The sequence below is a fragment of the Salvia splendens genome, chromosome 13 (assembly GCF_004379255.2).
Source record: "Salvia splendens isolate huo1 chromosome 13, SspV2, whole genome shotgun sequence".
Lineage (NCBI taxonomy): Eukaryota > Viridiplantae > Streptophyta > Magnoliopsida > Lamiales > Lamiaceae > Salvia > Salvia splendens.
The window spans coordinates 6,887,190-6,905,517 of NC_056044.1; the positions used below are offsets into that span (position 1 = coordinate 6,887,190).

Sequence of the window (18,328 nt, forward strand, 5' to 3'; positions counted from 1 at the left end):
TTGTCAAAGTTATGTCTTCATCTCATTCAGTTTGTCGGAGCTTGTTTGACTACAATGCTGACACATTCGAAACATTCATCTTCTTAGAAGACACGCCGAATCGTGAGAACTATCAGGCTGTATCTCGTCTTGCGAACAGAGGCCCTTCCTCTGCTTAGCGTAATACTACAACTCTTTGTAGTGTTAATTATGGAGCCTAAAATATCTCTTACCATATTTAGGATTTGTTTCCTTTAAGTGTATTTCTTTATGATAGATTTATTCCTAAGAAGATATTTACTTATGGAATATGTTTTCTAGTTTGACTAGAATTAGGGCTCTCTATTTTGCTTATATATAGAGGCGCTCCCTCATTGTAAAATCATCCTAAAATTATATATAGTGAAATCCCTAGCTTGGCATCGCCCCCGGACGTAGATACACATCGTATCGAACTGGTTAAACAATTTCTTGTGTTCATTCTCTTTCATATTTGTGATTGCCTGTGTTTATTTCCCAACAACTAGTATCTAGAGCCAAAGGTTTAAGAGGCAGAATTCACGATGGGGATCGACGGAAGATTGTTGTAGAGAAGTTCGACGGATCTGATTTCAGATTTTGAAAGATGCAGATTGAGGATTACTTGTACGGTAAAGATCTGTGGAAACCTTTAAAAACCAAACCTGAAAATATGGAACATGAGGAGTGGGAGCTACTGGACAGAAAAAAAAAGATGAGCGCGACTAGGCTATCATTTTCTAAGGATGTGGCTTATCGCACGACTGCAGCAAAGTCGACAAAGGAGATGATGAAGATCTTGGAGGACATGTATCAGAAACCATCAACGACAAACAAGGTACATCTGATTAGACGATTGTTTAATTTTAGAATGCAAGAGGGAAAACTGGTGCAACAACATCTCAACGAGTTCAACATGATTACATCGCAACTGAACTCGGTTGATATAAAATTCACTGATGAAATTCGTGCCCTAATTTTGCTATCGTCCCTGCCTGAGAGTTGGGCTGGCACAATGACAGTAGTCACCGCTACAGAGACAAAACTGACAGTTGACAATGTAAGAGACCTGATGGTTGGTGAGGAAATCCGCCAGAGAGAATAAGGATCTTCTACTTCGGGATCAGCACTGAGTACAAAACAGAGAGGCAGATAGAAGAGAAATCAAAATCGTGGAAGATCAAAAATCCAAAGGAATGAGCCAATCCAAGAAGGATTTATATCAAGTTAAATGCTGGAATTGTGATGAGTTTGAGCATTTTAGAAATCAGTGTAAGGCACCAAAGAAATATAAGAATAATGATCAGAAAGAGAAGAAGACAACAAACGTTACCATGTGTGACGATGATGGCGAGGCGTTGGTCCTAAGTGTGAGTAGTCCGATGGAATTTTAGGTATTGGATTCTGGAGCGTCGTTCCATTCATGCAGCAATGTGGAGGTAATGGAAAACTACGTTTCTGGCGATTTTGGGAAAGTAAATCTGGCTGATGACGAGCCCTTAGATATCGTGGAAAAAGGAAACGTGAAGGTAGTGACATCCAATGGATCTGTGATAAAACTGAATGAAGTCAGACACATTCCTGGATTATAGAGAAATTTGATTTCGATTGTGCAGCTTGATGCCGAAGGGTACACGGTGAAGTTTGGCTGCAACAATTGGAAGATTACCAAGGGAGCTATGTCACGACCACATTTTCTAAGGATAGAAAACACGGTTGATCGTGACTAATGGGGAAATTAAGAAGCGGGGAAGAAGGGGAAAAACAATCAAGGGGTACGACATGTAGATCAAAAGTCGAAATTCCATTAACAAATCAAAGTTTCAAATCCTGAAAGTACATAACGTGAATGACATAGTTTGACAATTCAAAGGAAATAAAAGAAATTCTTAAAACGTAGAGTAGCGGAAGCAATTGAGAGTTTGGCTACTACTATGTATGAAGACACAATAGTAACCGGAACAGTTATCGAATACAATTCCGGAATCATTTCTCAACACCCTCTGCCTCCCGTCCTCGCTCAACCTGCACATAGGAAAAACATATGCAGGGGCTGAGTACTTGATGCACCCAGTGAACTCATGCCCGAAATACATTTATCGATAGAATTATGTCAGCCATCGTTGAGTGAAACTCGGGTTTTTCTTTAAAAGGCCGAGAAAAACTAAAATCATTCCTTTAATAAAATAGTGTCCGCGCGGACAATCGTCATCCTCCAACATATACCATATCTGAACCATCATGTGAAACGAGAATGTGGCCACAAACTCGATCACTGGACCGGCCGACCTAAGGGACGGCTCACGATCCCCATTAGTGCACTAGCCTAAGTAGGGCTTGGACCCTAGTTAGACCCGAATTCGTTAATCATCAAAGTCTAGTAGAACATTATTCTAGTAGACAATCAGATAGGCAATTCAAAACATAAATTACGGCATGACATAATATTTAAACCACCCTTATCTCACCATAAACATATCAATTTCAATTAAAGAGTCTAAGTAATAAAGCCCACCTCAAAAGCTTAGAGTTTTCTTTAAGTAGCTTCTCGTTCCGACTCTAGCGGCCGTGCGAACCACCTTTTCAGAAAATACATAAAGTTCATATCAAATTTTCGGTAACGAAGGTATTTAGAATGGATGCACTCTAATTAAAATCTTTTAATTCTTTTTTTCGGTGTTCGTGTGTTTTCAGTTATTCGGCGGCCGCCCAAGGCGTTGCGTGCGACGCCGGTCGGCCGCTTACGCCCGTTCTTTCCTCCGTTGGCTCCTCGTATTTTCCATGACGTCGAAATAAATTTCTAAAGATCATTTAAGCGCATACTTAATTCATCGCAACAATATTCCCTCGGAATATATTTATTTCGGACTTAGGATATAATTTATTCATACTTCAAAATTAAATCGGGATTTAATTAAATAATTCTTCACAATCAAACATCGGCCCAAAAAAAGATTTATTAAAACCCCCAAAGCTTATTTCCCCACCTTATCTCAAATCTTTTTTTTTAAAGCCAACAATTTAAATTAGTGAGGCCCAAACTCAAAAAAAAAAAACAAAAGTGGCCCAAAACATACATTCTTTCTCCTTCACACCACTATCTCTCTCTATTCCTCTCTCTCTCCCTCTCGGCTGCAACAGAGCCGACTCCCATCCTCAGTCGCTCGCCTTGGCTCGCCGCCGCCGGAGCTACTGCTGCTGTACCGTCGGCGAGGTCTCGGCGTCCACTGCAGCTGCCGTTGCCGTCTCTGTTCGCGGCCGCCATTGCTGCTGCACCGTCGGGAGTACGGCTGTCGCAGGGCGGATGAAATACCGCTGCTGGAGTCGCCGGGAAGAGCCTCCGTCGTCACGTCGCTGTTATCTCGGCTGTCCGCCTCTGCCCGTCGTCGACGGTGGCTTCCCCTTCTCCGGTGTCACTCCGAACTACTCCGATTCAACTCGCGGGATATGTTTTCATCGTAAAGTTAAGTTCTTTCGTGTGTTCGATTACCTTCGATTGCTATTTGATTAACTTGGTTGAGTTGGTTATGGAAGAATTATGAAATGATGTAGGCAATATATACATGTGCAACAATTCATGCTTTCTGGATAGAAGAGAGATTGTACCTCAAAAACAAAAAGTTGAGCTTGGTGGTGAATGGACAAGAATGGTGAAAAGAAATCCTCCTCTTGTTCTCGGCTTCTCTTTCTCGGCTCTTTCTCACTCTCTCTCTTTTTTTTCCTTTGTGTAGTGTAATGTGAGGGGTTTAGAGAACAGGTTAAATGAGAAGTGGTGGGTGACTCTTGGTTTGTAGGCATTGATGGTGGAAGGAGGTGAAAGAGTTGGAGGTGGAGAGTTCTTTTCTTGTGGAAACCGTCGGTCACTTTGGTGAAGGAGAGAAGAAGAAGAAGAAGGGGGGAGGTCTTTGGGCTTCTAAATTAATTTAATTCCATGTTGTTGGGCTCAAGTTATGGTAAGCCCATGTTAGGATTATTATTTGGTTGGATTCTAAAATAGTTAGGCCCAAGCCCTTTTTGTAACTAGTCATTTGGACTCTAATTAAATTTGCAAAGTCCAAAATAAAATCATACTTTATATTTTCGTACTTTCCTTCGATAATTAAAATTCACGGGTCTTTATTAAATTTTGTTATCTCGTTCTTCACAACCAAAAGTTAAAGCCCGTTTAACGGCACAACTCATATTTGGTGTTGTTCCAAATATAGTTCCTTCAACCATTCCTCGATTCATGCACGTCGTCTTCCATAAGAAAAATATATTCATCTCCACGTATTTCATTCGTCTTGCTAAATATAGCAACATCGTCGTCATTCTTTCAACGAGACCTTCAACAAATCTCCCAAGGTTCATAGTTAAATAAGTAAGTACGTTCCTTTTCACCTTAAACACATAAAAACATACCATTTCCCAAATCACATTTATCGAGAAGCATAGTATTTGAAATAATTTTTACTAATCGCTTCGTGATATATATTAGATTCGTACTTAAAAGTACGAGTGTTACAAGCTATGATAGTAGCTCGAGGTAAAAAGGAGGGTACGTTGTATACCACAACTAACTCCAAAGATTGCATTGATCTTGCAAGTGAAGCAAATAATGCAGATTTGTGGCACTGTCGTCTTGGCCACATGAGCGAGAAATGGATGAAGATAATGTGCTCAAAAGGTTTACTGCCCGACCTGAAAACTGTTGAAGTTGGCCTATGCGAGGATTGCGTGTTTGGGAAACAGAAAAGGGTGATTTTCTCAAGGGAGCTGAAAATTGAAGACACAAAAGTTGGAGTTGGTCCATAGTGATCTATGGGGACCAGCACCTATGAGTCCCTAGGAGGCTTTGAATATAATATGACATTCATCGATGACTCCACTCGAAAGGTATGGGTTTATTTTCTGAAGAGTAAATCCGATGCGTTTGATGCTTTTAGGAAGTTGAAATTCCTTGTTGAAACTGGAACCGGGCTAAAGGTGAAGTTTCTAAGATCCGATAATGGGGGAGAATATGAACTTGCAAAGTTCAAGGAGTTTTGTGCCGAGAATGGAATTTGCATGGAGAAGACTGTGAAAGGAACTCCACAGCATAATGGAATCGCAGAGCCCATGAACAGAACGTTGAATGAGCGAGCAAGATGCATGAGGTTGAAAAGTGGATTGCCAAATAATTTTTGGGCAGATGCAGTCAACACAGCTACATTCCTAATCAATAGAGGTCCATCAGTTCCGTTGGAGTTTCTGATACATGAGGTTTGGATAGGAAAAGTGGTTAATCTATCTTTCCTACGTATATTTGTTTGTGTTGCTTATGCTCATATTAGTTTTGTTGCGAGAAGTAAGTTGGATGCAAAATCTGATAAGTGTACGTTCATTGGTTATGGAGGCGATGAGTTTGGTTATAGACTTTGGGATGAACAAAACTGTAAGGTTATTCGCAGTAGAGATGTCGTTTTCAATGAACATGTATTGTACAATGATAGATTGGAGGAGTCGAGTTCTAGCAGTTCTGAGCCCCAAATGGTCGAGCTAGACATCTCAAACTCGAGTGGGAGCAAGCAGAGTCAGAATGGTGAAGATGTGCTTGAAGAAGAACTAAGCACTCCACCACCAATTATTCCACTGCTAAACAGACTAGAGAGCGACGTGCACCTGATAGGTACTCACCCTCTAATTTCTATTTGTTACTTACTGATGGTGGTAAACTTGAGTGTTATGCAGAAGCAGGAGAAGGCCCTATTAAACGAAGGTGGAAAATTGCCATGGATGACGAGTTTGTCTCTCTTCTCCTGAATGGCACATGGGAGCTTGTGGAACTTCCAAAAGGTAAAAAGACATTGCATTGCAAGTGGGTCTATCGAATCAAATGTAAAGCTGATGGTAGCAAGCGCTACAAGGCTAGGCTGGTTGTCAAGGGATTTGAGCAACGATACGGTATTGATTATACAGATATGTTCACTCTTGTTGTGAAACTGACTACTATTCGTTTAGTGTTGAGTATGGTAGTTGCAGAAAATCTATTGTTACATCAGATGGATGTAAAGATGGCATTCCTTCATGGTGATTTGGCGGATGAGTTGTACATGACACAACCTAAGGGATTCGTAGTAAAAGGAAAGGAAAATCTTGTGTGCAAGTTGAAGAAGAGCTTGTATGGTTTAAAGCAAGCTCCAAAGCAGTGGTACAAGAAGTTTGATGGAATCATGATGGAGATTGGCTATAAAAGATGTTATGCTGACCATTGTTGTTACTACAAGAGGTTTGACAAGAGCTATCTTATCCTGTTATTATATGTTAATGATATGTTGATCGCAGGAGGTGATCCAACGGAGATGAATAAGTTGAAAAGGCAATTGTCTGAACGAGTCTCCATGAAAGATCTTGGAGAGACTAATCAAATTTTGGGCATGAGAATCGAGCGTGACAAGGCGGTAGAAAAATTGTATCTTTTGCAAGCTGCTTACATTGGTAAGGTTTTGGAAAGATTCAACATGGATAATTCGAAGCCAGTAAGTGTGCCTTTAGGCAGTCACTTCAAGCTGTCGAAGAAGGAGTCGCCAAGTACAAAAGAAGAACATGCTGAAATGAAGAAAGTTCCTTTTGCTTCAGCAATTGGCAGTATTATGTATGCAATGGTGTGTATGAAGCCTGATATTGCACAAGTAGTGGGAGTAGTGAGTCGGTTCATGGGTGATCCGAGCAAGCAACATTGGGAAGCAGTTAAATGGATCCTTCGATACTTGAGAGGTACTATAGAAAGAGTCTTATGTTTCAATGGCAAGAATGTCGAGCTGGCAGGTTATGTGGATGCAGACTTGGAGTGCAATGATCTTGATGGAAGAAGAAGTACAACCGGGTATGTATTTACTCATGGTGGTACTGCTATTTCTTGGACTTCTAAGTTGCAGAAGACCGTTGCTTTGTCTACTACGGAGGCTGAATATGTAGCTGCGACGGAGGTAGGCAAGGAGATGGTGTGGTTGCAGAGTTTCTTAGATGAACTTGGGAAAGAGAACAAGAGTAGCATACTCTACAGTGATAGTCAGAGTGCTATTTTCTTGGCAAAGAATCCAACGTTTCATTCTAGGACAAAACATGTGGAGTTGAAGTATTATTACATTCGACACTTATTGGAGATGAAAATTCTGCAACTTGAGAAGATACTTGAAAGTCAGAATTCTGCATACATGTTTACTAAGGTGGTGACCTTAGAGAAATTGAAGCTATGCATAGCTTCAATTGGCCTTGGAACTTGAAAAGAAGGTTAGGCGATGCTAAGCGGATGTAGGGATGAGATCACGAGGATATGGTTGTTTAGGAGTTGTTAGTCTCCAAGTGGGAGATTGTTAATTGTGGAGCCTAAAATATCTCCTACCATATTTAGGGGTTTGTTTCCTTTAAGTATATTTTCTTGTGATAGATTTATTCCTTACAAGATATTTCCTTATGGAATATGTTTCCTAGTTTGACTAGAATTATGGCTCTCTATTTTGCTTAGAAATAGAAGTGATCCCCCATTGTAAAATCATCCTGAATTAATGTAGTGGAATCTCTGACTTGGCATCACCCCCAGACGTAGATACACATCGTATCGAACTGGGTAAACAATTTCTTGTGTTCATTCTCTTTCATATTTGTGATTGCCTGTGTTTATTTCCCGGCATATGGTTCCATTTTCATGTAGTTTTTCTTCCTCAACTTTTTAAAATTATATTACGCCCAACAATTTGTTTGTGTAATGAGTAATATATTGTAGTTCACTCGCTTAATAAAGCACAACAAAAGAGTAAGGGGAGAAAGTTGTACATCTCGAGAAGTTCCTCAATTTGAGGCTATTATATTAAGAGAGTTCAATTAATTCCCCCAAAATTTTCTTGTGAAACACTCATCAAGGACAACAAAAATACATGGAGATCCATGCTTTCTCCATACATTCAATGCATGAATCCAAATTATCCTTCCAATTTGGCTTTTATTCAAATACCAAGATTCTATACCTAATAACTTATTTATAACCAATGCTTTATGTGATCAAATATTCAAAAAATATACCAATTACCAATCATACCACCTACGACTGACTGATCTCTGTCTACACTTTCACTTTTAATACACCTGTCTTTGTCTAAAGTCCACAATTCCAGGTTGGAAAGCAATGCGCACAAACTTGATTGAGGGCACCCGCAACGCTATGCCGTTGCGGTTCTTATGCCGTTCCGGCGGAACAGTTCCGCGGCGGCAAGCGTTGCAGGCTCCGTTCCGTCGCCATTCCGTGCCCATGCCGTTCCTATGCCGTTCCCGAGGAACGCGGAACGAAACGTTCCACCACGCGCCGAGGCGACGTGGCGGCCTCCCATTCGACGCGTGAAGCCCACTCGCTGCCCCGCGAGTGGGCTTCGTCCCGGTGACGCAATAATTCAATTTTTTTAAAAAAATTTGAATTTAATAATAAAAAAAAAATTGCAACGGTAATGTGACCGTTTTTTTTATATCCGTTTTGTTTTTATTTATTTATTTATTTATTTACTCTATAAATACTCCTATTTCATACTCATTTCAATCACAAACACACATTTATTCCTCTCTATTTCCACCTCAATTTTCATCTCAAATCAACTCTGCTTTCCTTCTCCCAAATTTAATCAAACTAATAGATCCTTTTGAACAAATGCGTCAAATATTGCAACAATCACTTGAAGAAGATCGACGACGGGAGGCCGAAGAAGCCGCGCCGCCCCAACGACGCTCCAGTACGTACATCCATCGTAACCGGGAGGAAGCCGCTGCAAGGTTAGTACGCGACTACTTCTGCGATAACCCGGTTTGGGGAGATACGTACTTCCGTCGCCGTTTCCGCATGGGGAAACCTTTATTTCTCCACATCGCGAATACTTTGGCAGCCCGGGAAGAGTTCCTCCAGGAAGGGTGCGACGCGGTCGGCCGTCCCAGCCACACGACGCTGCAGAAATGTACTGCAGCAATCCGCCAGCTTGCGACTGGACAAACGGCTGACATGTTCGACGAATACCTCCACATCGGAGACAGCACTGGGCGAATGTGCTTGCTCAAATTCTGCAAAGGCGTCCGGGCAGCCTTCACCGATGAATTTCTCCGGAGGCCAAGCACGACCGATTGTCAGTTCCTGCTCGACCATCACGAAACAGTGCACGGATTCCTCGGGATGCTCGGCAGCGTCGATTGCATGCACTGGCAATGGAAGAATTGCCCAGTGGCGTGGAAGGGGTCCTACACGAGCGGCCACAAAGGCACCCACCCAACCGTTATACTTGAGGCCGTTGCCGACTACCGCCTTTGGATCTGGCACGCGTACTTCGGGGTCCCCGGGTCGAACAACGACGTAAACGTGCTCCACCAGTCCGACCTCTTGACCGAAGTTTTGGATGGTAAAGCGCCGGCCATCAACTTCGTCGCCAACAACCGGCTTTATAAAATGGGGTACTATCTCGCCGATGGCATCTACCCGAAGTGGCCTACCTTCTTGAAGACGTGCAGTGGGTCTGCGAACCCAAAGCAGGCTCTTTTTGCGCAGAAGCAGGAGGCTGCTCACAAGGATGTGGAGAGGGCGTTCGGGGTTCTCCAAGCGCGCTTCAACATCATCAAAGCCCCGGCTCGTACGTGGTTCATGGAAAACATGGTCGACATCATGTATACGTGCATAATCTTGCACAACATGATTGTCCAAGACGAAGGACCCGAGGCGGGAAATTGGTTCGACGACGAATCCCCCGGAAGCTCAACCGCAAGTAGTCCGCCTCGAAGTGGAGCGCATCCGTCTATACAAGAACGGTTATCTATTCGTGCAAGGACACGCGACTCTAGTGCCCACACCCAACTCCAACAGGATCTAATTGAGCACATTTGGGCAAATTTTGGCGGATGAAATTATTAAAATTGTGTACTTTTATTTTTTTAGGATTTTAATTGTGTGCTTTTTATTTTTTTAAGTTTAAGTTGTAATTTTTTTTAATGTTGTGTGTTTTTTAATAAAGTGTGTTTGTTTTTTAATAAAGTGTGTTTGTTTTTTAATAAAGTGTGTTTTTTTAATTGAATTTAGCTGGAAATAAAAAAAATGAAATTGAATGAATAGTAATTTAAGGAACGGTTAAGGAACGAAGGGTTGCAGGTTCCGTTCCTTAGTTAAGGAATGGAGTAAAAAAGTACAGTGGGGCACTCAAATAGTGGTTTAAGGAACGGTATAGGAACAACGTTGTGGATGGCCTGAATTCAATTTTTTATCATTTCAAAAAAGAAAGGAAAATGTAAATATACTATGAAGCAAGAGCATCCCTTTTATATATCTAGATAACATTTTTTATCCATTACTAGCAATTTAATTATTTGTTCAATACTCATTAATTAATCTAGCTAGTGTATAGCCAGTTGTTACAATAAACTGCAGTAAAAATTCTAGAGAAGGTATATAACAATCACTCGATCCGGCCATGCACAATATATATATAGGGGTGTTCGGTTTGTAAGATTGTATCTGGAATTAAATTTGTAGTGTGTTTAATGAGATTCAACCCCACAACTCAATCCTAGATGAATAATCATGGGATAATTAGTCATAGCTAACCCCCTATGACTAAAATAATCTCACAACTTAATTTTATATTGTATCTTGGTATTATTTTATTTTGGAAATCGAACACCACCATAGTAGGATAATCTTCTTTTAAATTCTTTGAAAATTGTTTTTATTTGACTGAACAATCCAAATTAAGAGATTGTCATCTATCATATCTTAATTATTTAGATAGAAATTCATGTGGTTTCTATTACCGAGAGAGGTCCTTCTTTTCTTTACATCCACTTGTATAATACACTTATTAATGCTCTATGAAAACACACACACACGCACTAATTAATGTAGAGAAACTAGTAGCAAGAAAAAGTTCAAGAAAAAGAATGAATGGTTGAGATTAGAATTGTATTTATAGCCACAGAGAGGATGTGTCTGGGCCTTTCTTGGAATGACATTTGCCCTCACTAATCAAACTTAATTACATTCTTACAAACCATAATCCACAATTCTTGATTAAGTCAACAATTTTCACTTGAAACACAATAAATGTAAATGATTTCAAATTAATGGGGTGGACCTAAAAATCAAAATTTGGCAGCCCCTTTTTGGCACAACTGCATGCTGATGATATCTTTTTTGTGGACATCCCATATTAGAGAAAGAAACCCTTTGGCATGGACTTTGGAGGTGGTAACTTTTGGTGCTACTAACATTGCTGACTCATTTCCACGCAACAAAAATAGAGTGAGAGAAGTCACCTTTCAAGTCTTTGACATGAAAGTGTAGGGTTGATTTTGATGTAAGAGGAAAAGATGGATTCATGAAATAGAAATACAAGAATATTAGAGAAGGTTTAAAGTAAAGACTCTCTTTCAGACCGATTAGCGGATCCAGTGACTGTTTCATGTGCTGATTTGTAGGCACCTCGAAAAGTGTGGGAACTGATCCAAGGATTTAAGACTGTTTCATACTCAAAGGCAAGAATTGATCCTCTGACCGTTTACTTAAGGATGGACGAGTCCAATATCACTCGACCATATCCATGAGTTACATGTTGATTTTATTGATGTGTTAGATTGAGAAGATCAACCGCGTCGAATCTAAAGGAATTTATTGTACTTCATTCATCCCATCATAAGCAAGTCACTTTTCTTTTTTGAGTGACTCATTATAAGCAAGCCACTTTATTCTTTCTTCACTCATCCACTCATTCTCTCTCATACTTTACTATCTCTCTACTTAACTCTTTAAATACCAATTTCTTAAATCTAGTGCCTAAATTAAGCGCCTTGCTTATGGCAGGACGGACGAGGTAGAAATTCTTCATTGTTAGGGTTATATGAGTAAATTTGCTATTATAAATAAAGTTATGCCAACACACCATTGTTGTTTGGTAAGGTAGGTCATGGAGCTAACACATGTAGGGTACCAACAATATTACTCCAATTTGTGGTCAAGATCATTTCATTTTGATGAGTTAAGGTAGGTAAGGATGAAACACTAATATAGGTAACTGACATGCATCCAAGTTCTTACCGATTAATTATGATCAACAATATAATATTTCCATCAACTCGAATTGATAACGGTCCATATAGCACTCCACAGTTAAAAATGAATTAGCAACCTTATTAATGTTAAATCAATATTAAAAGGGACTTTTCCTATTTGTTTCATCTTTTTGAGAAAAAATAAGTTTCCAATTTTTATTTGAACTACTAGATGTGCTGATAGGGTTTACCTATCAAAGTAGTTATTTGAGTGAAAGAGACGTGAATTTTGAGAGAGATGAGAGAAATCGGTTTCTCCAAGAGGGAGAACCGTAGGGAGAGAATGATAAATATTACTTTAATTCATTCTTCTTGATAATAATAATAATAATAATAAAAGACTCCACACATATTTATAATATATGTGGTACAAAAAGATCTTCTATAAACTAGGAAAGCAAATCAAATCCTAACCACTATGGAAAGTAAATAAAATCATAACAACTAAATAATACTAAAGCATAAATAAACTAAATAAATATATGGAGAGAACATCAGTTCCCTTCCGAAATAAAATAGAATATCATGTCCCTATCAACTCCCCCATCGTTGAAAACCACCTTGCCCTCAAGGTGGAAGTCAGAAAAATAATCTTCCATCTCGTTGGCGCTGTCTTTGTTTGGATCTTCGTCTGCAAACAAAATTGTATCATTTGGGATCGTAACGAGTGATGGACAAACCGTCTTTGGACATGAGATCTCTTCCGCGACTTCAGTGACATAACCAAGGATGACAATAGTGATTTTTGGGCTATGAGATTTTGGAGGAAATTTGGTTTCCACCAAATCCTTTGGCTCATCTAGCTTTTCAAACGATTCATCATCATTTTTTACCGTCTCTTCGATGAAGGGATCAGACTTTACATTTGTTCTTGGCTCATCATCGTTTTTGCAACAGACTCGATGATAGAATCAGATGTGGCCTCCTTTTTAGCCATGGCCTCTTTTTTAGCTAAATATGCAACTGCCTCCGTAATTTTGTTGAGAAGTTTATTCGTCTCGGCGAAGTAAATGACATCCTCATCAAAATTATGATAAACAGCATCCAGAAATTCTTGCCATGAGCACTTAGGATTCGAGCGTCGATACTCATGGAGCCATACAGATGCTGGATGGTCAAAAAATAACCTCACAAAAAATAGACGATCAACATCAGAAAACAAGTGATAGTCAAAATATTCCTGAATATCCAAAATCCATCTCACGGGGTTAACACCAGAAAACCGAGGAGGAGAGTCTGGAGGAGAGTTTGACAGCAAGACGGACATGGTGGTAGAAAGTAAATCAATAGGAGGATGAGAACCTAATGAAAGTACCAATTTGATAGGGTTTACCTATCAAAGTAGTTATTTGAGTGAAAAAGACGTGAATTTTGAGAGAGATGAGAGAAATCGGTTTCTCCAAGAGGGAAAACCGTAGGGAGAGAATGATAAATATTACTTTAATTCATTCTTCTTGATAATAATAATAATAAAAGACTCCACACATATTTATAATATATGTGGTACAAAAATATCTTCTATAAACTAGGAAAACAAATCAAATTCTAACCACTATGGAAAGTAAATAAAATCATAACAACTAAATAATACTAAAGCATAAATAAACTAAATAAATATACGGAGAGAACATCAGCTCCCTTCCGGAATAAAATAGAATATCATGTCCCTGACTCGCTGTGCTATATAAACCACCCATGTGACACCAACTAATCGTGATTAACATATTTAATTACACGCAATGCATAATCACTTTAACACTCCAACAAGTTTTAATCTATTCCAATTACCAAAGATCAAAAAAACAGTACAACAAGATATAATTTTAATGCTTATATACCAAATGATCCGCTTATGAAAAATGTGCCATCAAAAGTCACTTTTGATTAATGGATGGCTTATCTTTTGCTTCCAAATCTATCAATAAAATGGCTGTTTCCTCTAATCAAGAAATTATATACTACTTCAATTTATAGTTACATTAACTCTTTTGAGTATAGTAGGTAGCCCCTTTTCTTTTGCTTTTTCTTTTTTCCTTTTTTGAGAAAGAGAGAATGTAGGTGTATACCAGAGTTTAACCAAACCATGATTTTTTCATGTAAAAGGCATACTTTTTATAAAACATTATATGCAACATATTTTGAGTGGAGATTATATAGATATGGCATTTTTGCTGTAATTTAACTCTTATGTGTGCAAATGAAAATTTGGACATCTGCAAGTCTATGTCTGTGACGCACTATAATATTAAAAAAAAGAGCTATTGATCTATAAAATCATAAACTTTTGAAATTTGGTACATTTTCCATGAAATAATCACGAAGTTATGAAGTGTAGTGTAACTACGATTTGAAATTTCACCGAAAGTTTGTGATTTTACGAATCATTTCCCTACAAAACGTATTTCGATTGATGTGCATATTTTATATACTACTATTTTGAATTACGACTTATACATCTAACATACAAACAAAAAATCCATACTGCATACATGCACAACACATCGAATTTAGACCCTTTACTGTGTAGTTACCTAATTACTTACAATAATTAACCTTTTATTAGGTATGTGATTATGAAATTTCTAGAGGGAACACACACCAAACTCCATTCAAACCTAGGCCAACCCCTTTTCCAATTTCCACCATTCAAAATCACACACACACATTTGTTTTTCCTATGCACTAATTTATGTGTGTGCATATTAGTTATACCTCACCAGATTTACCAATTATATATTCTTTAACTAATCAAGTAAATAAATAGCATTTAAATTTGTTTTTGAGGTTTCCTTCTCTAGTTTGTAACTCTGCATGTGCTATGCCATCACACAAACTACTTTAAAGCACTACAATCCACACTGTCCATTTCTTTACAAATCCATGTCTTTTTTTGAAGTTTCAATTCCCATATAAATTCTGCTCATCGTTCTCTCCAAATTCTCCCCCCTTCTCCCTCTAACACAAAATTCTCCTAGTCTTTTTCTTTATAATTTTAATAAATATTTAGTGTGCATCAAAATGGGCGAAGAAGCTAAAGTAGAGGTTCGTACCTTTTTCTTTCATGAATTAACTTGTATACTATATTAATGTGCATGAACTTGAAACCCTATTTTTTGGCATACTTTAACAGGAGAAAACGAAGCCTGAGGAGGAGAAAAAGGAAGAGCCTAAAGCAGAAGAGAAAAAAGAAGAAGAAGCCACCAAGGAAGAAAAACCGAAGCCGCCGATGCCATTTGTGTTGTTTGTGGACTTGCATTGTGTGGGATGTGCCAAGAAGATTGAGCGCTCTATACTCAAGATTAGAGGTCATCTATTTTCTACTAGAATTTTAAGTATATGAAATTAATTAAGTGAAAATTATCTAATTAAAGTATGAATGAAATTGCAGGAGTGGAGGGAGTGGCAATGGACATGGCGAAGAATGAGGTGACGATAAAAGGGGTGATTGAGCCTGAAGCTGTGTGTAGCAGAATCGTGAAGAAAACCAAGAGAAGAGCTAAAGTTTTATCACCATTGCCTCAAGCTGAAGGTGAACCCATGCCGGATATTGTTGCTTCCCAGGTACCTACTTTTTAGAAATAAATATATATGGAGTATTTAAAAAAGGAACCTTTTTTGGGTTCGCCCCCTTAGCCTCGTCTCTGGTCGAATACAAATTTAATGGTCCGGACATGTTGTCACGTAAAGTGTGAAATCAATTACAATTGCAAAAAGAGTATTTTCTTTCAGCAATTATGAGTAGATTATGTTCGGAATAATAAAAATAAACCAATAAAGATTTTTGCGATTGCAGGTTAGTGGATTGGCTACGATAGAACTCAATGTCAACATGCATTGCGAGGCTTGTGCCGAACAACTCAAGAAGAAGATACTCAAAATGAAAGGTACACTCTTTTTCCACTCCGTTTTAAGAAATGTAAAGAAAAATGAATGAAGTAGGTGAAAAGATATAGTGGAACGTGAGTCCTACTTTTATAGTATTAGATTTATAATAAAATGTGAGTGAAAAAATGTTAGTGGAACACCCAAAAATGATCAACCGAGACTCCTAAAGTGGGACGGAGGGAATATCATGAATGAAATACTATGCATTTAACAAAATTAGTGAAAAAAATACAAGCGACAAGTATTGGTGGACCAAAAAAAATCGTGACTAGTATTGACTGATAAAGGGGTAGTATTCACAAAATTAAAATTCCATAAAAGGTCCAATTTTTCATATATTTGGATTACAAAAGTGCAAATTTTCATAAACCAAAAATTAGTAGGAGTTAGAACGGCGGAGACTGAGCTGAGCTCCGGCAAAGTGACGGTGACAGGCACCATGGACGCCGACCGTCTCGTTGACTACGTGTACCGGAGGACTAAAAAGCAAGCCAAGGTGGTGCCACAGCCCGAGCCAGAGCCGGAGAATCCGGCAGAGGAGGGTCCGAAGCCGGAGGAGAAGAAGGAAGAAAAATCAGCCGAGGGGGAGAAAGCGAAGCCGGCGGAGGAGGAGAAGAAAGAGGACGGCGATAAAAAAGATCCGGCGCCGGAAGAGGAGGCGGAGGAGGAGGAGGAGAGGAGCATGGAGGAGCAAGGGATGTTCAAAATGATGTATCATTATCAGCCAATGTATGTGATTGAAAGAATCCCGCCGGCGCCGCAGCTTTTCTCCGACGAAAATCCTAATGCGTGTTTCATTATGTGATCAAAAACCCTTCTTTTTATTGGAATCTTATGTTGATTCTGTATGAGTATCTTATTTGTGTTTTTGTTATAATAAGATATTACTGCAGAATTTTCTATCTAAATTAAATGTGTTAATTTGTAATTAATCTCCCAAATATGAATTTATGCAAATCTCTCAGCTTCTCTTTAATCAAAGTTTCTCTTGAAATTAAAACATTATAAATCTTAAAAATTCCTATTTTATTGATATAGCAAAGAAAGATTATTATTTAACTGCACAGTTTAAGCTTCAAAATTTCTAGATTCTCAAATAAAGCTAATTCAATAATCATAATTTGAAAATTAGAAAGTGTTAGGTGGCCACTATGGATCTAGTATGCATGGATAGAATCTAGAAAGAAAAAAAAATGAACGCATAGATATAGTCAAAATATGTTTTTTTTTTTTAAAAAAAGAGTGAACTACATAAACCATCCTTGACGTTTCTATTTGTTTCATTTCATGCCCCTGACATTTAAAAATATCGCCACAAGTCTCTGACGTTTAACATAATCACATATCATGTTTTTTCAGACTAAAAGGCCCTTCAGACCTAAAAGGGCATTATGGGCATATCACACGGACTTCTGCAGTGGCGGCCTGCATGATGCTGACACGATTTGATGGCTGACGCGATTTGACAGCTGACATGATTTGACGGTTGTGCGTCAGTGGCCTCCATTTGTGATTTAACAAACACATATCATACTCCATTTGTGATTTTACTAAGTGCTTTGTATTCTTCCCATATATATAGTTTTGTTTTTTCGTTTTTCATCACTTAACAAGTCGAAACGTAGGTAACAAAAAAATTAGACTACAATTGTCTACAAACCTCTTTTCAAAATGAAAATATTGAATCCAATACCATAAATTCTTCATGATTTAAGGATTGTAAATTATTCTTAGTTTTTATTAAAAATATATCTATTACGTGTGAATTTCCAATCAAATATTTAGAAATGTCAAATGGAATATATACTAAATCAGTACAATATTTTGTATTTAATTCGCATCATAAAGTTCAAATAGAATTAAGCAAAATTATTTGATTCATCCGCAACCTTACATACATCTCACCTATTTTTTCAATATGTGGTCTCCTTTATGCTTAACCTCATAGTGTGGGCCACAAAATACAAGGCATTAATCACTTCAATTAATTCATAACCATGTAATAAATAAAATTAAAGATCATTTATTTATTTTCTCTATATAACTTTGACTAAATAAAATTGCAAATTGAAATTTAATTCTTATGTATTTTTTAAAATTAATTTCAATAACTAACTTTTTTATGCTAGAGATGCAACACGTATGAGTTCGAAAATTACAAGAAACCTTGACATTGTTGTTCTCAGAGCTGAGGAAGACTAACAGTAGTTTCACTTCGGTAGTTTGTCACTCATAATAACGTATGAAGTTAGAATTTTTTTACTCTTCTTGAGTGAAGATAATCATTTCTAAAACACATGAGCTTTTAAGTCAACACAAACTAACAAGCAAATGACTGATAAATCTATTGCTAGAGTAACTT

The 18,328-nt window shown here is 38.2% G+C and overlaps 1 protein-coding gene across 1 annotated transcript; it reads left to right on the forward strand.

The window, feature by feature from the left end:
- The first annotated feature begins 14,888 nt into the window (after positions 1–14,888).
- On the forward strand, positions 14,889–16,898 carry LOC121763082 (heavy metal-associated isoprenylated plant protein 9-like). The gene is made up of 5 exons (XM_042159144.1): positions 14,889–15,123; positions 15,212–15,386; positions 15,470–15,642; positions 15,875–15,965; positions 16,350–16,898. The coding sequence occupies exons 1-5, from the start codon at positions 15,100–15,102 to the stop codon at positions 16,769–16,771; spliced, it is 885 nt and encodes a 294-aa protein (XP_042015078.1). The 5' UTR covers positions 14,889–15,099; the 3' UTR covers positions 16,772–16,898.
- Positions 16,899–18,328: the final 1,430 nt, after the last annotated feature.

Coding starts and splice junctions, on each gene's coding strand:
- LOC121763082 (XM_042159144.1), top strand. CDS start 15,100: ATGGGCGAAGAAGCTAAAGTAGAG. Junction 15,124..15,211: donor GCGAAGAAGCTAAAGTAGAG/GTTCGTACCTTT, acceptor ATACTTTAACAG/GAGAAAACGAAGCCTGAGGA. Junction 15,387..15,469: donor CTCTATACTCAAGATTAGAG/GTCATCTATTTT, acceptor ATGAAATTGCAG/GAGTGGAGGGAGTGGCAATG.